We start from the raw sequence: 22160 nt of genomic DNA on the forward strand, positions 1-22160 counted from the left end.
TGTTTTATGCTTGCTGCCTTAGGGGATCCTATTTGGGCAGCAGGGCAGCATAGAAATGATTTAAATAAATAAATTATATGTTACATAGGTCCACTCATTGTAAATTACCTTCCTCCTTTATCCTTACAGTGCCCAGCGACCTATCCCCCGAGGAGTGCCAGGAGCTTGAAAACATCCGTCGACGCAAGCAGGAGCTGCTGGCGGACATACAGGTAGGGTCTGGGGGGGGTTGGGGGGGGGAATGAGAAGAGATGTAGCTGGGGTTGAATGAAAGGGGGGGGGTGTTTCTGATATAAGTCAGCACTTCCTGCTAGCCCAGGTTTTCTCTTGAAGGCTGTTTGGCTACTTTAGGATACTTCTAGTCCTGATGTTGTGTACTGGCTGCTGTCTCCCTCTTTGAGACAGAACTTATATCTGGTGCTAAAACTCAGTCCTGGAAACAAGACAGTTGAAATAAGAGTGTCTCTGAGCATGCGCAGTGTTTCTTTCCTAACTAAAGCCAGCCCCTATACATCTTGTGCCGGTATCAGATGCTTCTTTGCAGTAACCCCCCCCAAAAAAACAAAAACCCCCCAAAACTAAAGAGCCAGGTTGAGAGCCAGTTTGGTGTAGTGGTTAAGTGTGCGGACTCTTATCTGGGAGAACCGGGTTTGATTCCCCACTCCTCCACTTGCACCTGCTAGCATGGCCTTGGGTCAGCCATAGCTCTGGCAGAGGTTGTCCTTGAAAGGGCAGCTGCTGTGAGAGCCCTCTCCAGCCCCACCCACCTCACAGAGTGTCTGTTGTGGGGGAGGAAGGTAAAGGAGATTGTGAGCCGCTCTGAGACTCTTCGGAGTGGAGGGCGGGGTATAAATCCAATATCTTCATCTACCTCACAGGGTGTCTGTTGTGGGGGAGGAAGGTAAAGGAGATTGTGAGCCGCTCTGAGACTCTTCGGAGTGGAGGGCGGGATATAAATCCAATATCTTCATCTACCTCACAGGGTGTCTGTTGTGGGGGAGGAAGGTAAAGGAGATTGTGAGCCGCTCTGAGACTCTTCGGAGTGGAGGGCGGGATATAAATCCAATATCTTCATCTACCTCACAGGGTGTCTGTTGTGGGGGAGGAAGGGAAAGGAGATTGTGAGCCGCTCTGAGACTCTTCGGAGTGGAGGGCGGGATATAAATCCAATATCTTCATCTACCTCACAGGGTGTCTATTGTGGGGGAGGAAGGGAAAGGAGATTGTGAGCCGCTCTGAGACTCTTCGGAGTGGAGGGCAGGATATAAATCCAATATCTTCATCTACCTCACAGGGTGTCTGTTGTGGGGGAGGAAGGTAAAGGAGATTGTGAGCTGCTCTGAGACTCTTCGGAGTGGAGGGCGGGATATAAATCCAATATCTTCATCTACCTCACAGGGTGTCTGTTGTGGGGGAGGAAGGGAAAGGAGATTGTGAGCCGCTCTGAGACTCTTCGGAGTGGAGGGCGGGATATAAATCCAATATCTTCTTCTTCTTCTAAATCCAAAGTGGATTCTGTGCTTGGCAGCCAGGAGGGAGGGTTTACATGGTGAGCGCATGTCTTTGCAGATAGGTCAGCTGCCATGCTACTGCCTGCCTCAGCCAGCAGGAGATGGGAGGTGCATCTTGGTGCCTAAGCATCTTGTGGTTTGGGAGGGGGGAAATCTTCCACCCCACCTGCCTCTGGCTCTGTCTTGTTGCTTCTTGTGGTAAGTACAAGATGGAGAGAAGAGTCGGGCTGTCTGCCTTGAGTCCCTTTTTTGTTTTCAAGGCTGTCTGAAATAGGTGCCCTTCTCTGAGATGGAGGGGGGGGGGAGTCATCCTCTTCTAAAGGAATGTGTAATAACATTTGCCTGTGTCCTAGCTGCTCATTGAATTTGCCACTAGCCTATTTGTGGCTGAGGCATGGGGCTTTTCATTCCCTCTGGCAATTTGCTTCAGGGTGCTGTGTTTGGCAGAGATACTCATCAGTCCCATCAACAATAATTAAGGCGGCACGGAGGCTAATCACTGCCATATGCTGGACACTTCCTAATGAGATTAGCTAGTAATTGATTTAGCCCCAGGGGTTCACTCATCTTGATTCCTTCCTAGAGGATCCCCGGCACATGGGTGCCACCTACAGACTCTCATCCCCAGTCTGCCTGGCCTCTGAGCCAAGACTGAGCCATGTGCTTATCTTAGGTCCCTGTATTGTGGGAGGGGGGGGGGAGGTGGCACACTGGGGGCGTCTGTAGCAGGCTTTGGCTAAAACTGGTGAGCACTGAAGGACCTAAAGTGCAGTGGTTAGTTGTCCTTTAAGCAGGAGAGAGCTATTATATTTATGATCAGAACTCTGACCTCTCCTTCCCGTAAGCAGGCTCTGTGGACATAAAGCCTTTCCAGCCTTTTGTGTGCGTCTCTTCTCCACTAATTTCCCTCAGACCCGAATTAATGAGATTGGAGAAAAGACATGGCAATCAGATAAGGCTGGAGTGATAGAAACCTTTCTCCTAATCTTGAAGTTCTTTTTTTTTTAATGCTGAACAAGAGCTTTCCCCCTTTTATGGCTTCCGTAGTCATGTTCTTTTCCCCTTCCCCCTATTTGCAGCGCCTGAAAGATGAGATAGCAGAGGTGACTAATGAAATCGAGAACCTGGGGTCCACAGAAGAGAGGTGAGTGCTGCTTCTCTTGGAAAGGAGGGGAGGGAGAAAGCGGATGTTCACGTTTTATTTTGGACTTTTGGAGAAAAGGAAAATTGGGAAGAGTAAAGTGAATGGACTGCCAAAACCCCTGTAGTGAAGCTGAAATGAATTCTGCTATTACCTTGATACTTGGGTTCAAATTTACCCATTGAAATAGAACTGTCAGTTTCTGGGGCAGCTTCTGTACTTCAGTGCAAATAACATTTGGGCCATGCTGTGTATAAAACAATACCCATACAGAGACAAGCTTCCATAGACATGCAGATGAGGGTTGAGTAGATATGTTCCAGTTACCTAGTAAAATCTGCTCCTTGATCTGAGATTCCCTCACAGTTGTGTGCAGCACCTCATTTTTCTTCTCAGCACTGGTTCACAGGGCAGGATCTTTGTGTTCAGGCCCAATAACCTGAGGTATAGGCCCGTTAAACGTCTGAGGAAGGCTGCATCAATTTATACTGGGTGACCAAAATGCCCTGCCCTGTGAGCAACTGGTACAAATTAGAGGAATCTCTCAGACTTCCTGTTTCCCTGTGGTGTTATCAAAGAATCTCTGGCTTGATTGTGTCTCCTTTCCCTTCTTCTCCCCCCAGCCCAAACTCCACTAAGATTAGTTTTGCTTCCTCCATCTGGTACTAGATTCCCTGTCTTAGGCAGCTGAACTGAACTGGAGCAAGCGGAGTTACCAGTGGATTAGGTAGCCCTAATTGTGAATGGAAACTTGGCATGTGGTGCCCCTCTCAGCCACTCAGTGTGTTTTCCTCTGTTTTCCCCGCAGCAGCCAGGCTTTTGCTATTTAAGGCAACCCAGAAAGCATTGGGCTCCCCTGCAGCTGCATCTCAGGGCAGATTGAGGGATTTATGCCATTTCCTTGCAGTACCCTAAAGCTGGGACATGTTCACATTCCACAATACTCAGTTGGGGGCCTGAGAGGTGTGATCCCTTTGGGTGGTTGGGAGGGAATGTAGTTGCTTGTGTCACAAGACCTTGACTTCTGGGTGGGAGTGGAGAGGGAGGCTATACACCCTGTCTGAGATGGGAACAGAGAAGAGCTCTGTTCGTAGCCTTTTGTGTGCCTTTGAGAAACCATGAGGCAGAGAGGCTCCATGAAGCTGTGTCCGCTCGCTGTGCCTCACCAAATTGGTCTTTTTTTATGCCATCTAGGAAAACAATGCAGAGAAACAAGCAGGTGGCAATGGGCAGGAAGAAGTTCAACATGGACCCTAAGAAGGTAACCGTTGCTGCCTGACTGAGAGGCAAGAATTGTGGCAAGGTCCTCCATGACGGGCTGGACTGAAAGGGTCTGAACACAAAATAGCTAGTTTCATTCTGAACGCCTTGGCTGAATTTGTCCTCTGACTCTGAATTATTCATTTATCCCATTCTAATCTGCTTCCTCCTCATTGGAGGCTCATGTTTCTCTTGTAGCACCTTCTTAATGGGGGGAACTAGGCTGGAGATGTTTCTTATCTGCAGAGCTCATTGGATCATGACCCCTGCACTTTGCAATAGCCTTATGAGGTGGATGAGGCCGAGAGTGTATGACTCTCACTTAGTGAATGTCATGGTAGAATGAGGACTTGAACCTGCATCTCCCCAGTCCTAAATTGTATTCAGACATTGTGGCATTGAGCCAGTTTGGTGTAGTGGTTAAGTGTGCGGACTCTTATCTGGGAGAACCGGGTTTGATTCCCCACTCCTCCACTTGCACCTGCTGGAATGGCCTTGGGTCAGCCATAGCTCTGGCAGAGGTTGTCCTTGAAAGGGCAGCTGCTGTGAGAGCCCTCTCCAGCCCCACCCACCTCACAGGGTGTCTGTTGTGGGGGGAGAAGACATAGAAGATTGTAAGCCGCTCTGAGTCTCTGCTTCAGAGAGAAGGCGGGGTATAAATCTGCAGTTCTTCTTCTTCTAAGATTTGTCTGTGACGGGCATGAATGCAGGAGTTAGGGGAGTGATGAAGTATAGCAACAAGCTGTGCTTCTGTCCATCATGGCTGAATCTCTCCCCTGACACCCCCCCCCCATCTGCAATGTGGCCTACCTTCAGGGCTGATACAGAAATTGCTAAGATAGTTTATGTGATGCATTTGTAACCACTGGAATGTGCTGTATGCATGCCAAGTACAGAATTAGAGTTGTTCCTTGTTGAGACTCCCCTCCTTGTGTTTTCAGGGGATCCAGTTCTTGATTGAAAACGACTTGTTGAAGAACACATGTGATGACATTGCCCAGTTTCTCTACAAGGGGGAAGGGCTCAACAAGACAGCCATTGGTGATTACTTGGGTGAAAGGTAATCAGATGGGTGCACTGGGGCTCTCCATTCATGATGCTCAGCCTGCTCTCTTAGGAGCCATATTGTAACTTGCTTCCTATTTCTTGGCTACATTCAGGAAGGGATTTGGACATGGTGGTGTATGTGTGGTGGTCTCTAGATCCAACTATGCATGGCTCCTTCTCATGGCTTTTAACTTACCACATGGACTGGCAGAGGAACACTTTGTTGGTCCAGATCTTTTAGTGCCTCTGGCCATTTGGAGTGTTTCTGTGGTCTGACCCAGTGCATAACTGCTCATCCTGGTAGAGAGATTAACTAGAAATGCCAGATGAGATCGTGCCTGTATAACTGTTGTTTCTGCAGCTGTGCTTCCCAAGGGGGGTCCTGCATAAAATCTAGAACCCTGAAGCAGTCTGTGGTCTTAACCACTTGGAACACTTGCAGTCGCTTCTTCTGAATATACTGTAGACTACATTCAAGGTCTGCTTGCATGCAACTCTTTTTTCCTACTGTGATAATTCTAGCAGGCAAGAGGGGTGGATGGTGTAGCCTATGGCAACTGTGTGTTGTAGAGTAGCGGGGGTCATGAAGCCCTTTGAGAATCTGGTGAAAACTACAGAACCCCTCAGCAGGAGGATATGCATAATAAAGAAAAAATAGATGTCCATAATCATAATGGTAGGATAGATTATTTTTAGTTCCTGGTAATGGGGGACTTTCTTCTAAATGACAGAACATGGTGACAATAGTAGACACATCTGACTGTGTACAGTAGCATCCCATGCCACCCTACGTTTGAAGTGAAACAATGCTTTAATGCCACAATTTGATGTAAAAATAATTGTTTTTCACCATTTCCCCCCACAAATGAATAGGAAGGAAATCAAAGTGGGAAAAATCATTTTTGCCCAGTTCATAGACCCCATACGGGACCACAGGTTAAGAGCCCCAGCTGTAGAGTCATTTGCTTGCTTCCACCTTCACTCTGTTCTTTTCCCCCCCTCTAGAGATGACTTCAATATCCAGGTGCTGCATGCGTTTGTGGAGCTGCATGAGTTTACTGACCTCAACCTGGTGCAGGCACTGCGGTGAGTAACAGTGGGAGGAGGAGGAACTCTCGGGGTCTGTGACTAGCAGAGCTGCAACTGAACGTCTCCTTTTCTTGCTTGCATCCAAGAAACCGCATATAACCATATATACACATTTGCGTAGGTTGGTGATGCCTAAGAAATTACCAAATGAAACTACTCTGCTTTGTGGGAAGGTCTTTTTTGCAATAAGTAGCCAGTTCTCTAAAACAGTTTATAGTGCTGACAGAGCATAATGCAAATTCATGCTTACCGCTTGTACATTCCTGTTGCATCTGCAGGCAGTTCCTCTGGAGCTTCCGGCTGCCAGGGGAAGCTCAGAAAATTGACAGAATGATGGAGGCTTTTGCACAACGATACTGCCAATGCAACCCTGGTGTCTTCCAGTCCACAGGTATTGTCCTGAAGTATGTAGGCGGCACTTGGCTAAAAGTGCTAGCAGAATATCGTCTAGCCGGGTTTTCATTGCTTAATCTTCTGGCATGCTTCTGGGAGTTATGGGGAGGGATTAGACATCTTCACAGAGCATAGGCTTATAAGCAGCTAATGAGCCTTTATGGCTAAAGGCCACTTGCATGTTCAGAAGCAGTGTGCCTCTGCATACCAGGTGCTACGTGGGGGTGGGGGTGGGAGAAACAACAGGTAGTGGAGGGCTAATGCTGTTTGTTTGGACGGGAAGAACTTTTTATCAGATCCAGCAAGACTGCTCTTATGGAAGGGGGGAAAGGCTGGCTGCTTGTTTGTCTCTCTGGTGGCACTTGAGTCAACAAATTGCCTTCTTGATGGCTATCTGTCTGGCATCTAAACCATTTGAATTTTACCCAGTATACCCAAAGGTTCACCTAGGCTTTTAGTTTTGCTTGTCTTGGGCAAGAAGGAAGATTTGGCACTTTTAACATAGTTTAAATCCTGGTTCCCTCTGGGAGTGTGTGTGTGTGTGTGTGTGATTTATGATACCTTAACCTAGTTTATTTGGTTTATGATGATTAAAAGGATTCAATGTGGTCATTGTAGTTGTTAAATCACAAAGTTTGATGTTTTAACTAATGTTGTTGGTGAGTTGTATTTTTGAATTGTAAGCTGCCTGAAAACCCTTCTTAACCCGAAAGGCAGGCTATAACTTTTTAAAAATAATCATTGTACTATGAGAGCCAGTTTGGTGTAGTGGTTAAGTGTGCGGACTCTTATCTGGGAGAACCGGGTTTGATTCCCCACTCCTCCACTTGCACCTGCTGGCATGGCCTTGGGTCAGCCATAGCTCTGGCAGAGGTTGTCCTTGAAAGGGCAGCTGCTGTGAGAGCCCTCTCCAGCCCCACCCACCTCACAGGGTGTCTGCTGTCAGGGAGGAAGGTACAGGAGATTGTGAGCCGCTCTGAGACTCTTCGGAGTGGAGGGCGGGATATAAATCCAATATCTTCATCTACCTCACAGGGTGTCTGTTGTGGGGGAGGAAGGCAAAGGAGATTGTGAGCCGCTCTGAGACTCTTCGGAGTGGAGGGCGGGATATAAATCCAATATCTTCATCTTCTTCATCTACTATATGAGATTTGAAGTGGGGAGTTTTGTTCTTACGTTTGTATTCTGATTTTCACCCGCAAATGGGAACAATACCTCCCCCACTCACAACACACACTGGAGGCAGTTAATAACCCAAGGAGTTTGACTTGCAATATGGGGCTTGATGTTGTGTTTGTGTCTTGATAAAGGAGGCCATAAGGATAGCCCACTCAGTGCTTGATTCCCTCTCTCATGCCTCTTGCCCGCTTCTCCGCAGATACTTGTTATGTGCTCTCCTTTGCTATCATCATGCTCAACACCAGCCTGCACAACCCCAATGTCAAGGACAAGCCATCAGTGGAGCGTTTCATTGCCATGAACCGTGGCATCAATGATGGTGGAGACCTGCCCGAGGAGCTGCTCAGAGTGAGCTTGGTGGGGAATTGGAGTGGCGTTTTGTTAACAAGGGTGTAGCTAGATACTTGGAAGAGCCCCGTGGTGTGGAGTGTTAAAGCTGCAGTACTGCAGTCCTAAGCTTTGCTCATGACCTGAGTTTAATCCCTGGTGGAAGCTGGGTTTTCAGGTAGCCAGCTCGAGGTTGACTCAGTCTTCCATCCTTCTGAGGTTGGTAAAATGAGCTTGTTGGGGGGAAAGTGTAGATGACTGGAGAAGGCAATGGCAAACCACCCTGCAAAAAAGCCTGCCATGAAAACGTTGTGAAAGTAACGTCACCCCAGAGTCGGAAATGGCTGGTGCTTGCACAGAGGACCTTTCCCTTTCCAGATAGATACTGACGGGATCGTGGTGGTGAAATTGCATGCTGGGTTCACGTAGATAGACAAGACTGACCGCCATGCATGTCTCACTCCCTACCAGAACCTCTATGAGAGTATAAAAAATGAACCTTTCAAAATTCCCGAGGATGATGGCAACGATTTGACGCACACCTTCTTCAACCCCGACCGTGAGGGCTGGCTTCTGAAACTTGGTAAGTGTGTTCGCACAAGGCAAAGCTGGAGCCACGGGGAGCAGGGTTGCTGTGCCATAGCATGGGTTGCAGGGAGCATGGAGCTCTGCAGAAGTCTGGTGACCTTCTTTGCATGAGGCTTTGGAGGGGTCCACAGTATAGTGCAGAAGAACATTGCAGATCTCGGAGACGTATCATCCTGTATGGGCAGCATATCCAACAAGAAGGGAGGGTCTTGACTGCAATGCTTGGCTAACTTCCTGTGGGCCTCTAGAATTGGGTGCGGCCAGCCAGTTCTTGCTTTGATTGTGTGCAAAGAACATATTTATGGTGATGGGGAACAGCTCATTGGCTTTGTGAGTCCCAGGAGCAGCAGGTAATAAAGGGGTTTTTCCCTGATTCTGAGCACCAGACTGCGTTCGAGCACTGTGCTTCTCACCTCCACATTGCAGGCTCACATGTGGCATCACCGCACACCTCACAGCTTGTGCACACACAGGCAGTGCACATATGGCATCTAAGACAATCACTAGTCCTCCTTGCATAGCACTTGCCGCTCTTTACCAGCTCATTCCAAGTTTTCAGTTGTTTTGCTGCTGTTTGACCTGGTCAGGGTCAGGTTTTTTTACCCGCTCTCCTTCAGGGCTGCTAAATCTCTTGGAATCTGCAAATCAAATTTGAAAACTCCCAGTTCTCTGAATATTCAGATTTGCCATTGTTGAATCTTCCATGAAATATGACTAATGGAATTATTCATCTGTGTTTTAATGCGACCTTTTCTGATTTTGCTTTATGTCTTCATGAATTTAAGTAAAACAGATGCTTTTGATTCCAAGGGCAGTAGGGAATTAGCTTTGATTTAATGGTATCTGAACTGAGACTAGGTTAGAGGTTTCCCTTCTGCCCTCTGAAGTCCACTCCTCCTTTTCCTTTCAAGTAAGGTTTTGCAGAAGGCTGTAAAGAACAGCTGTATGTTCACTAAGGAAAACAACCGGGGTCATACAACCCTCCAGCAAAGCCTGGAACCAGGTCCTGGGCTGTAGGAGTGCACAGTTAAGGCCAATGTAACTTCTACGTAAACAAGACCTGAAACTTACCAGTATTAGATATACATGTAAGCAGCAAGTATGTGGTTATTTGAAAACACAGTTACATGTTACTCCAGCCCTCTAGCAAAACACCACTTAGTTTGTGGGAAACTGTGCATCTTTTCTGTTCCTCAGGAGGAGATGTACTGAGAAAAATGTACTTAATTCTGCACCTCAGCTAGCATGGGAGGGAGCAGAGGTTCAATACTGAGTCTGATTTGGCTGAATATTTTCTGGCTCCTTGTTGGAGCCTTACTTTTCAAAGCTTGGCCCTGCCTTAGATTCGTACTGTGCAATGGAGTCAGGGTGTCAGTCCCGTTCAAGACACCAGAGAATTCTTCCACAGTGCTGGGCTTGGATTTATTATTTTTCTCCCTCCCCTTCAAATGACTTGCTCTGTAGCTGTGAAGTTCATGCTACAGGAGCAATTAACTGACTCTTTGATGGCAACATAAAGGAACTTTACACACTGCCCTAACAAAAGGACTTTGTGCGTGGGGGCAAGCTATAGAATATCTGCAATATCTATGGAGAATAATTAAGCTGTACATATAGTGGGATCTGTGGTTTTAGCTACAGTGTGTGGTGAAGGGTGCAAATACAGAGGAAGCTGATGTAACTGAGCCAGCATACATTCAGACCCAGCCTTAGGATGATTTAAGTGTCTTGAACTGATACTTAAGAATAGCTGCCACAGCTGTACTACTTATGGAAATACACAGATGGAGATAAATGTACACAAACAACAAAAAAATAGTCAAGTCTGTGAGCATGGTAAGTTTGCACTCTATTGTGAATTTGGTACAAGTAATTTGACTTCACTATAGTCAAGACAGATATAAAACTGATACACAAAATAACACACATTATAACTGGCAATGAAGAACATATGAACACCTGATGCTGCCTTATACTGAGCCAGGCTACTGGCTTTTCTAGGTCTGTCTACTCTGGCTGGCAGTGGCTTTCTAGAATCTTAGGTGGAGGGGTCCTGGCTGCATCACCTTGTACCTGATCCTTTTAATTGAACCTGGACTTTTGCATGCAAAGCAGTTGCTTTATCACTGATGCATGATCCCTTTCATAGTCAAAGCTGCCTTATACCAAGTCAGAACATTGTTCCATCAAACTGAGTATCTGGCGGCAACTCTCTGGGATTTAAGAAAGGTCTTTCCTGGCATCTGCTAACTGAGAGCCTTTAACTGGAGGTTCCAGAGTCTGAACCTGGGACCTTCTGCATGCAATGTGTGTGCTCTACTGCTAGACCATGGCCTGTCTTTTTTTTAAAAAAACCTCTTTTTATAGTATCGGTAATGACCTACACAGTTCATTTCCATCAAATAAAACAAGCCTTGATTGAAAGAAAAAGGAATGAGGATTTGAAAATGGGGTTCAAATTCTAACTCTTGTGTTCCATCTCAGTAGAATTTTAAAGTAGAATTTTTACTCAAATTCTAACTCTTGTGTCCCATCTCAAGAAACATTCCCCAGACCTGTGCTGGTATGCATGTCTGTTCGGGTACAAAGCTATTATTTTACACTTCAGATTTTGATTGTCATTAAAAGAATGTGAATTCTGATGTAACAAGTGCAAAGATGGCTCTGAGAACTCAGTTCTGCTTGAACTTTGGGTATTATTCCTTTTGTGGCTGTCCCCCTCAGGAGCATTAGAAGGGTATGGAACTAACAGCCATGAATAATTTTTCCTAAAAGAAATATGCCTTCTGTCTGGAGGGAGTGGTGAGCTGATAATCAATCCACACTGCAGCCATAACCGAAACTGGACTTTGATTCTCAGGACTGGCTTAGAGCTACAGCTCTCTAGGGGTAACACCCCAGGGGAGAATTCTGTGGCTTTATAGTTTCACTACATGTCCAGGGATGCTTAGAATTGCTTTCTGGAATGCAGTCCTACTGAGGCAGACAGATCAAGAAAATGGGGCTAACGGGACCTGGAAGAAGACATTGTATCTATGATGCTCTCAGCTGAGGTGTTAGCCACCAGAGGTAATACGGTACTTGGTGATCCAGGATTTCAGAGACATGAGTCCTGGCTCTGTCCTGGTTGTATGCCATTGGCAAAGGTCCAGCTTGGTGCCCTTGTTGATGCATGCCATTCCCACAGAGGGGTCCTGGCTGCAAACCGTTTTTACCACTTACCTTAGCACTAAAATCACTAACTAACCCTGATTGCCTGTTCCTGTGATAAACGTGTTGGTGATGCTGCCAGAATGTCCTTATTAGGACCTGGGTAAACTTTTCCTGCCAGAAAAAAAAAAAATCAAATGGCTGCTGGTATTCTTGGACTTGGCATGCTGCTGACCCAGAATCTGTGGACTGACCAGTGCTCCCTTCTGAGTATTCTAGTGGAGAGGGTAACCTGCATAAGCAACATCCAAGACACTGGCCTAGCTTTAAGATTTAAGCCCTTCCTCCTACCCTTCCCTGCTGCTCAAAACCTTTTAGCTCTGGAAGCACCCCTTGTTGACTGCAACGGGGTGTTCACCAAGGGCAAGTTAAAGTCCTTTGTTTTTTAATTTTCTTTTCTCCCTCATTTTGTATGTTTCCATGATTTTGGCTCTACCTTTCCTTGCCCCCCAAACTCCAGGAGGTACGTACCCCAATATCCCCTTGCTAGCTTTGCTGGGGCCAGGGGTGTGCTGCAGTGCTTGTTTTTTTTTAATTTTTCTGTTCTCATTTTATTTTGAATTGCTGGTGATTTAGTCTTATCGCTGCTGTTGCTAACTGGCTGCACAGTCCCTGGGGAACTGGGATAGAGGGGAACAGGGGGACGGGTGGTCCAGAAGCACCTATCCTGCAAGGCACAGAAATAGAGAGCGAGAAACCCCAGGTGGAATAATGCCTGAAACTGTTCGTTTTCTTTTCCCCAACACCTGGGATTTTGATAGTTTTAGGCTCTTTGGCATTTCTTTTAGGGAGCTGTAATGGGGCAAAGCCATCTTGAATGTCCTAGTCTTAAACTGACAGTTTTATTTGGGCTGATGAAGCAGAGAGTTTCTGCCAGCATTTAAGAACAAGCAAACTGCCCTTTCAGCAGTTTGCATGGCATTCTTACTTGAAGCAGATGTGTGGCCTCTTCCCTGTGGTGTGATTTGTGTAGACAAAGCGCACACACTTTAATTTGTTAGGTGAACTCTGAGTTTCACTTGCTTCAGCAGGCGTGATGCTTCGGACTAGCTTCTTGGCGCTCTTCAAAAACCCTCTCCAGATCTCTGCACAACCATAATTAATCCATCCAGATGATATTCTGGCATATATCGAGAGAGACCCTAACTATTTCTAGCTGGCAGAAAAAGGTGTTGCTTGTATAATAAAGACTAATCAAGTATTAATCCCATTAAACTGATGCATGCTGGTAGCCACTTTATGCTCAGAGCCTATTGGTGAAGGAAAGAGCCCTGTTTATGTGTCTAGTGGAATCCCAGTCAGTTGAGGAAGTATTGCCAAGTCAAAATGTTCAACCTCTGTATGCTGATCAGATCTTCATTGGGTCATGCCATGGTTCTTATCAGTTCACCATAAATCCTTTACCATCTATAGCCCTTTGATTTCTGCAACAACCCTGCTAAGTAAGTGATGATTTTTTTTTCTAATTTTAATTGCACATGAGGCAGAGATGGATATTTGCCTGATGCCACTTAATGAATCCATGGCCATGAAGGTGTTAGTCCTTTGCTTCATACGTGGGAGACCCCCAGCTTCCACGTGCCTTAAAAAAAGCAGCATTAAACACATCCATGGTATTGGGAGCTGTATTGGCCAGCATTGCACACATCCATCAACGGTGCAACTTGGTATGAGGTGGATTCAAATGAAATTCAGGATAATTTCAGCTGATTAAATAGTGTGATTTTGAACCTCTTATGAGTGTCAAGAAACTCTTGAAAATATAGCTGCCCAGTATGCTGATACAATAATAATAATATAATAACAATAACTTTTTATTTCTATTATTATTATATTATTATTATTGTATCAGCATACTGGGCAGCTATATTTTCAAGAGTTTCTTGACACTCATAAGAGGTTCAAAATCACACTATTTAATCAGCTGAAATTATCATGAATTTCATTTGAATCCACCTCATACCAAGTTGCACCGTTGATTTCTCAAATTCAGTATTCTCTTGGACTGGGAGTTATTCTCCAGGTTCTGAGATGAAGATGGCTGTTTCCTGCTTGAAAACTTGTGAGCCAGGGGTTGAACCTGAGACCTTTTGCATCCAAAGCAGCTGCTTTTCCACTAAGCCCCACTAAAAAGACACCATAACGATAGTCCTGGCTTCTAATTTTAATGTCCTTTGGTCTCGTGGCCAACAGGGGAAAGCTGACCTGTTCTCTCAGCCTTTAAACCTACGCACTAGAGACCCTTTATATCCCACACATCTAATTAAAAGTTCATGAACTGGCTACTCAACTACAAATTAGGCTACTCCAGAATAACTACCTGGAACTGGGAGTTTTATGTGGACTTGGCTGTACAATGAGTGGAAGGGCCTGAAAATAACTGTTAGAAAAAACTTGTGCTCCACTTCTCTCTTGTGACATATTCCGGCCTCTTGAGCTTGTAAGTACATTATGGGAGAACCAGTTTTGAAAACAACTTCAGATAACTCAGCCTTGTTATACTAACAATCCTGCCTTGGGCTTCCCACAAGTATCTAGGCATCGCCTGCATTCTTGCTCCCGTGCTTTTCCTCTTCTTGTGAAATCAGGAGCAAGTAAGAGCTGCTGCCTGGTGATTTTGGGATTCTTTTCCTCAGTTGTTGATTTACCCATTTAGTATTGAATTACTTCAATGTGTAGTGTTCCAGCTGGCATTGGAGTGTCACCTCTCCTTGATACAGCCTGTTTGAACCCTTGCATGACAAGGCAGCCAGCCTAGAAGTCACTTCACTGTATATTTGTTTGCTCCCTTTTGCTTTATTGGGGAGGATCTTACCTGCTGCTGAGGTGAAGTGGGCCATCCTATGATCTCAGGGACTTGCGACAAGTGGTGGGGCCTTCTGTGTTCCCTGGGGACTGTGACAGGCACTATCTGGAGCAACTGGCTTGTTTTGTCTTGTGTGTATGTTGCTGAATGGGGCGTCATTGTTTTCTATGTGTGTATGTGGCTGTAAGAGTTTCTGCGGGAGGGCTTCTGCTTATAACTTCTGTATCCTTAGTCTGTGGTTCGATAACCACCGTTTCCTTGGGCTTCAGCAAGCAGTGAAAGCTAGCAGAAGCTTTTCAAAGCTATTATCGCCACTTCCAGATTTCTGCACCTTGCTTGCCCTTGGTCACCTGACTCTCTGATCCCATATGGATCTGTATGATGGACATGTGGTGTAACCTTTGACAGGGGTAGACCAGCTCTAATCTGGAGAAACCTATGGACTTATATCCTCTTCTGTATAATTTCCCCATCAGTGAGGGCAAGCAGCTTGCTTTAGGGCCCTCTCTGTGTGCTTTCTGCTTAGAAAAGCTCAAGCTGTATTGATTTGGCAGTGTCAGGATATCTTAACAGATCAGGGATTATTTATTATTATTCCCAGTTTTTATAAACGTTGGTGCATTTCACTTCCTCTGTACCCAGACTTCATCCTGCCTTGTTGATGGCCTCTTTGATTTCCTTGATTAAAAATCTTGGCTGGGCCTGAGCACTGAAAGATTAGCATCGGCTTGGAGACTTGTGTAGAGAGTCTATGGTGGTCTCAGGTGGGAACAGTGGGGTATCCCTCCCTAACAAGTGCCAGTTCTAAGCTGTCAACTCCCCTCCCCCAAGTGATAGGAATGGATCAGGGAAACTTTCCTTCCAATAAATTATTGTTTTAGTGGGTTCCTGGTGATTGTGGCTATAAGTCAGGCCTCATAGCTTCCTCTTTTTTCCTGTGAGGAACTCAGCCTGTATTTCCTATTTCATTCAGCCCCCAACTCGAGTGCCATGTTGTTATCTCTGTCTTGGCTTTTGTGGCCTAGTGCTCAAAAGGCATGCTGAAATTGGGTGGAGAAACTATTCCTGTCATAGACATTCCAGGTAGTCCAAGGGAAAAATGAACAAATAGTACCCTTATTCAGGTTTGTCGTCGTTCATTCCCATTGTTTCACCCAGAATAGCATGTTGGCAGGACAGGACAGGTGACCAAGGCTTGAGGCCTGAAATGGTTCATACAACTATAATTAAAAGGAAGAAACCTTTCTCTCTTGATAGCTGGCCTTCACATTCTCCCTGATAGGTAATTCTTTATGGGGAGGATTATTCTTCCTTCTCTCTATTTTAAAACACATGGGGCTGACTGTGAATTAAGATGTTCTGTTAGAAGGTCTAGGCCCCAAGCATAATCTTGTGGAGAACAGCTGTGACTAAGATGTGATAATAGGAGATGTGTATGTGGATCTTCCACACTTGGAAAGAGCAATAGGAGTCCTTAGTTTACATGGATGACATTGGGGGGTAATTTCTTCTTCCTACCAGTTACACCCTGGAGATACTAACATGCATGCATTTTGGATATATACCCCCATTGGGGTAAATATTCCCTGTGAGGATTGAGGTAGTGAAAATGGGTTAACTTCTCCTGTCCTGATTTGAATTGCCCCCTCTTCTACCCTCCCCCCCCCCACATACGCACACACCTGGAGAAGCACTGGAGATTTCCCACAGATCACTCCCCTTTGTCGTAGCCATTTTGTGCCTAAGATTGATTTGTGAAGCATATTCCAGCTCTGGCTTCTCCTCCTCTCAGGTGTGATGATATCTGCCATTGCCACTTTTCAACTGCTACGTACAGAGTCGGGTCTTCCCCCAACCACCTCCCCCCATATTATGGTCACCATGTAGCCACCTGCTGCTGTGGGGTGGCTCTGCTTCTGCTCTTTGACACTGCTCGCTCCAACACATGTCTGTCCATGCTGATAAGCTCTAGCTCTGCCTTTGCTGCTTACGTGCCCAGAGCTCTGTCTTCGGCCAGGCCATGCATTGTCAAGCTTGCTTCTTCACTGTGCAGGTGGACGGGTGAAGACGTGGAAACGGCGATGGTTCATCTTGACAGATAACTGCCTTTACTACTTTGAGTATACCACGGTGAGTGCCAAAGGGACGTACTAATTATCTATGCACGTACGTACGTAATACAGGAGTATGTATGCAAGAGGGATGCTAATGCATGACCCTGTAAGAGGGACTTTTGATTGCAAGCAGGCCTTTTAGATATCTGGTCTCTTTTTTTATTTTAGAAATAGGGTGTGTGGCTGAACTCCCTACATTTTAAGTGAGGATTATGTCTAGGATGGGGGTCCTGAACCTTTTTCAGCCTTTGGCAACCTTTTGAATTCTGCAACAGGTTGGCGGACACAACCACAAAATGGCCGCCACGTGAGGCAGAGCTGCACACACAACCACAAAATGGCTGCCACGTGAGGCAGAGCTGCACACACAACCGGATGAAATATAAGTATGCGGGGGAGGGGGGAGAAGACTGATAATTTTAAAAAATACACTAGGAAATAATAATAATAATAATAATAATAAATTTTATTTATATCTCGCCCTCCCCACCTCGGCAGGCTCAGGGCGGCTAACAGCATTTTATAAAAACATACAATAGTAGATAAAAGCCTTTAGATTTAACAATATAAAACATTAAAACATTAAACTTAATAACATTAAAACCAATCCAATAAGTACAGTTATTCAGCGGTATAGATCTTCAACCCGCATTGGCGGATCCTTAATTACCGATCTTCTTAGCAGTCCAAGTGTGCAAGTTTAAAAAGGGCGGTCTTGCAGGCCCTGCGGAACTGATCAAGGTTCCGCAGGGCCCGCACCTCCTCGGGGAGTCGATTCCATAGGGTAGGGGCCGCGATTGAAAATGCCCGTGCTCTAGTATTCTGATATTTAATCAGGGATAGGAAGGAAAGAGGAAGGAAACAGAATAAAACCAATACTGTGGGGACAGTCAGCATTCTTTAATCTGCACAGCCAATCAGACGTGGCCCCACTCACTGTCTTCAAACATTTGGTGAGCATCAGTTCCCACCAGCACCATGTTGGAGATCCCTGGTCTAGGAGAAAGGGATATCTTCCCATTTGTTCAGTTTTGGGATGGAAAAGCATGCAGTGTTATCCTTGTTGAATTCACAAGTGATCATTTCACAGGACAAAGAACCACGAGGCATCATCCCATTGGAGAATCTGAGTATCCGTGAGGTAGAGGATTCAAAAAAGCCAGTAAGTACTACGCCTGGGAGAGTTCACTAACTGGGAGGGTGGGAGCCAAGGTTGTGTATATTTGGTGTTTCAGAAACAGCTACTAGCAGAGCTACATCCTGCACAATTAAATCCCTCACTGGGAAGCCTGCTATAAAGAGGCTTCTGAGGCATCACCAGGTGTCACATTTCTAGACAGCTCTTAAAAGGATAGAAGCTTGATTTGACTGTTGAATTTTGCACTCTGAGACATTTTCTATGCTTGCACAGCAAAAATGCAGAATATACAGAGACCTGATGGAAATATCTATGTAGTGAGAGGATGAGAGATGCCACCTTTAGCATTCCTGTTAGCTCCCTACCCTAAAACAGCTTGTCAGGAATGGGGACCAGCTTACCTCAGGCAAGCCAACAGTCTGATCTCAGCTGGTTTACAGCCCTGGTCTTGAGGGTAGCTGCTTTGGGCCAGAAACCATGTTAGTTTATGGAAAGACCCTAAGAATTGCTTTCCTAGCAGGAGTTCATGCCCAGGAAAGCTGTAGGGAATCCTGACATTCATTGCAGAAATCCTGTGACTTCTGGCCAAACCCAGCAGGCAAGGGAATGCTCCATGCTGTGATATCCCAGGAAATGTCAGAGTCCGGAAGCCATGGTAATCACCAATCCTCCCCACCTTTCCCCTTACAGAATTGCTTTGAACTGTATATTCCTGACAACAAGGACCAGGTGATTAAGGCATGCAAGACCGAGGCAGATGGGCGTGTGGTGGAAGGGAACCACACTGTGTACCGCATCTCTGCACCCACCCCAGAGGAGAAGGAAGAGTGGATCAAATGCATCAAGTGAGCTTGGATGGGAGGGGAGGAACCTTGAGGTTTCGCTGGGACTTGAATAACAGGCTTGGAAGGGGTCCCCTGTCGCAAGGGACACGTCCCTTGCTGATCTTTTGTCCAGCGGTTTTGTGGGTTGGGGAAGCATCCCTGATCAGTTTTGGATTTTCCTAACTTCCTCCTACACTTTCCACATTTGTTTCACTTCAGAGCTGCCATCAGCCGGGACCCATTCTATGAGATGCTCGCAGCACGCAAGAAGAAGGTGTCCTCTACCAAGCGACATTAGTTTCCCCTGGTCTACTTGAACGGTGGCAGCAGCATTGGCAGCTGATGCCGCTCAGTCCCCTGGCAGAGGGCGAAGAGGCTGTGCAAAACCACCTGCCACCCTGACTGGGGAGACTAGCTTCAACTTCCGCTATTCTTTTCTGGCTTGGGGGGCAGGAGGGAGGGGCTAAACTAACAGCAGCCCTCGCTGACTCTTTACTACAAGGAGGCCGTCTTCCTTGCTAGTCCCTCCACTGGTCTGCTTGAAGCCAACTGCAGCATCAGTAGTCCAAAGGTCAGGAAGGGAGGCTGTCGTCGTCTTCCATTCCCCACCACTTGTCATTGCTTGAGCTGGTGGGGGGGCAGAGTGTGTAATGTAGAGAGAAGGGGCAAAAATCCATTCAAGCTGCCATTGGGAAGACTCACTGTGCTTGGTGCTGGTTTAATACTCTGAGACCCAGAACTAGGCATGGACTGTGTACTGTGAGGGCACTGCTCCCTCTGCAATAACAAGGGGTCAAGACTCTAGCTTTGCAGCATAGAGATTCCTGTGCCACTCTCTGGCTTGACATTACTACCTTTTTCTTTAGTTGAGCAAGCCTTTTGGCTTCTTTCCTCCCCAAAGCAATGGAGCTTCTTGATTTCCAGGGGGTTCTCCTTAATAAGAAGTTTTATGAACTGTGTTGGGTAAAGAGCAACAGAGAATGTCACCCCCAGCAACTAACATGCAGAGTAGCCGGTCAGCCACCTCCAAAAGCTGTATCGCCCTTGTTCTAGAGGGCACTGACTTAGGCTGTCTCTGAGGCCAGCATGGGGCTCACTGCTCCACTGTGCCATCAGGAGCAGGTGAGGCTGTTGTGAGCCAGGGGAGGGGCATGTGTGGCTGTGGGTGGGCCCAGTGGGGTAACCCTTGCTGATGCTTTACAGGGTATTCTGCCAACGGCTACTCGTAGTTGGGCGTGATCCTGTCTTATGCAGGCAGCCCAGAGCACTTGTCATCTTTTGTTACCTTTGCAGCTGATAGCTCGAGATCTTGAAAAGGAGAGAGCTGGCAGCATTCCTCTACAGAAGGAAAAGAGGTGTCTGTCTTGCTGCGGTTGTATTTTTCAGCAGGGATGGGGGTTCGGTGGGTTAGGGCAGAGGCTGCCCGGAAGCACAAGCAGGTGGGTGGTGAGGGGGAGACGGGTGGGACTGCTGATGTTTGAAATATGCTGCTGGGGAGTTTCTGGCTGCCTTGAGGTTTGTATGTGTGTGGGAGGTGGGGCTGATCTGTTAGAAGATTGCCTTCCCCTTGTTAAAGGATCATGGTGCTCTTCATCTATTGGACACCTTGACAAACTCCACTTTCTTGACGCAGTATTGGAGTATTTATCTGAGATGTACATACTCTGTATAGATTTTTTCCCCCCTCCTTTTAGATTTATTTGTATTTGTTTTAAATAAAAAAACCCTGTTTTTGTGAAACAGAACAGGATTCTGAAGCACTGCTGTGGCACAAGGGGAAAGCAAGGGGGTTGTGGGAAGAGGGTGGAAGGTTCAGACCACTTGGGTACAGTTTTATTCTGAATCCTTTTCCTTTTTTTTAGTCTTTGCAACAACCTTGTGATCTAGTGCAGAGCAACTGCAGCAAATAAATGTTGATCTCACACTTGACTCAAATCTCCACCTGTGTCTTCCTGTTCTTGAGTTATGTGGATTTCCTGTTTTGTTTGACTGAGTAACATCCTCAGTCAGAGTCTGGTGTGTTGGGCTGCTGGAGGTGTATGATGAGTACCAGGGCAAAAATTGAAGGGGGAGTGATGGGTGGGCAGGTAACTCTTTGGCTAAAGAGAGATTTATGCATGGATCTAGAGCTGGAGACCAGAGTGTCTTCCTCCCCTGCCACATAGCATATGGTAGCAGGAGCTCCTTCTAGGAGGTGCCCAATTGTGGCCCTTTGGGCCTTCTGAAATAATAGTGAAGGGTCCTCTCAGAAGAAGTGGGTGGCAGGCACTGTTTTCTAGCCGCTTTTAATTTGAACACTGGGTGTAGTATACCTGGAACAGAGGTATTAGTGTGCATGTTCTCTGCCAAATATCCATCTGTGTGAGACTCTCCAAGCTTCATTTTGCAGGGAATTGGTGCCTTCTTTCTGTAAGACCAAACAACCCTGGTCTCATGTATGAAAGAGGTGCAAAAACTAACCATTCCTCCATTTTGCTCAGAGTTAGCCTGTCTGAGCTATTTCTTGAGATGCGTATAGTTGAGATTTATATGCACAGTGCAGTCCTAAATCAGTAGTGTGTGTGTGAATGTACAACAGGTATAGGGGTTTATATACTAGAAAAATAAAGAAATAACATAAATGCCAGGCATGGGGGGAGAATCCTTAGCAGTTAAGTGAATGATCTACTGCATTTGCAGATAATCAGTACTTCATTTGAACTGTAGAAGAAGATATTGGATTTATATCCTGCCCTCCACTCCGAAGAGTCTCAGAGCGGCTCACAATCTCCTTTACCTTCCTCCCCCACAACAGACACCCTGTGAGGTAGATGAAGATATTGGATTTATATCCCGCCCTCCTATCCAAAGAGTCTCAGAGCGGCTCACAATCTCCTTTACCTTCCTCCCCCACAACAGACACCCTGTGAGGTGGGTGGGGCTGGAGAGGGCTCTCACGGCAGCTGCCCTTTCAAGGACAACTTCTGCCAGAGCTATGGCTGACCCAAGGCCATGCTAGCAGGTGCAAGTGGAGGAGTGGGGAATCAAACCCGGTTCTCCCGGATAAGAGTCCGCACACTTAACCACTACACCAAACTGGCTCTCCAGTAGAATTTCCAGCCTCCAGTAGACTGTAGAATTTCCAGCCTTGCAGTTTGTAGAATGTGAAGTCAGATTAAGGAATTATGTTGCCTTTGAGCATGGTTAGATGACACTCCCAAAATGCAGACTTGCAAATGTGAAATATGAAAATATTAATTTGGTGATTTGTGGGGCTAATGGCAGGAAAGAAAAGGGAAATATCAGTAGGGACAGTCAAAAAGTGTCACCCTCCATCAAAATCCAGTAAATCAAAATCCTTAATTTTGTTTCTGAATGTTTAGCACAGAGATGTCAAACTCATTTGCTAGGAGGGCCGGATCTGACTTAAATGGGACTTTGTGGGGCTGAGCTGTGTGTGTCCCAAAATGTAAATGCCAGATAGCAGAGATATAGACTTTATAGAGGTTACAGGTCAACACAAAGATATCATTTTTAAAATTTAAAATACGAAC

General features: G+C 46.1%; 1 protein-coding gene across 5 annotated transcripts in view; it reads left to right on the plus strand.

The window, feature by feature from the left end:
* Positions 1 to 20562, plus strand: part of CYTH1 (cytohesin 1) — a 64982-nt gene extending 44420 nt beyond the window's left edge. For 2 of the 5 annotated variants that reach the window (XM_060252226.1, XM_060252227.1), the window contains exons 2-13: positions 130 to 212; positions 2591 to 2655; positions 3847 to 3913; positions 4854 to 4972; positions 5965 to 6045; positions 6327 to 6439; positions 7820 to 7968; positions 8419 to 8530; positions 16605 to 16681; positions 17756 to 17827; positions 18494 to 18648; positions 18847 to 20562. In XM_060252226.1, coding sequence (XP_060108209.1) covers positions 130 to 212; positions 2591 to 2655; positions 3847 to 3913; positions 4854 to 4972; positions 5965 to 6045; positions 6327 to 6439; positions 7820 to 7968; positions 8419 to 8530; positions 16605 to 16681; positions 17756 to 17827; positions 18494 to 18648; positions 18847 to 18925 — 1172 coding nt within the window. In that variant the 3' untranslated portion in view covers positions 18926 to 20562. Of the gene's footprint in view, positions 1 to 129; positions 213 to 2590; positions 2656 to 3846; positions 3914 to 4853; positions 4973 to 5964; positions 6046 to 6326; positions 6440 to 7819; positions 7969 to 8418; positions 8532 to 16597; positions 16682 to 17755; positions 17828 to 18493; positions 18649 to 18846 lie in introns of all 5 variants that reach the window. The other 3 variants (XM_060252225.1, XM_060252229.1, XM_060252228.1) reach the window with 3 other exon arrangements.
* Positions 20563 to 22160: the final 1598 nt, after the last annotated feature.

Source organism: Heteronotia binoei, chromosome 13 (assembly GCF_032191835.1).
Source record: "Heteronotia binoei isolate CCM8104 ecotype False Entrance Well chromosome 13, APGP_CSIRO_Hbin_v1, whole genome shotgun sequence".
In the NCBI taxonomy this organism is placed as follows: domain Eukaryota; kingdom Metazoa; phylum Chordata; class Lepidosauria; order Squamata; family Gekkonidae; genus Heteronotia; species Heteronotia binoei.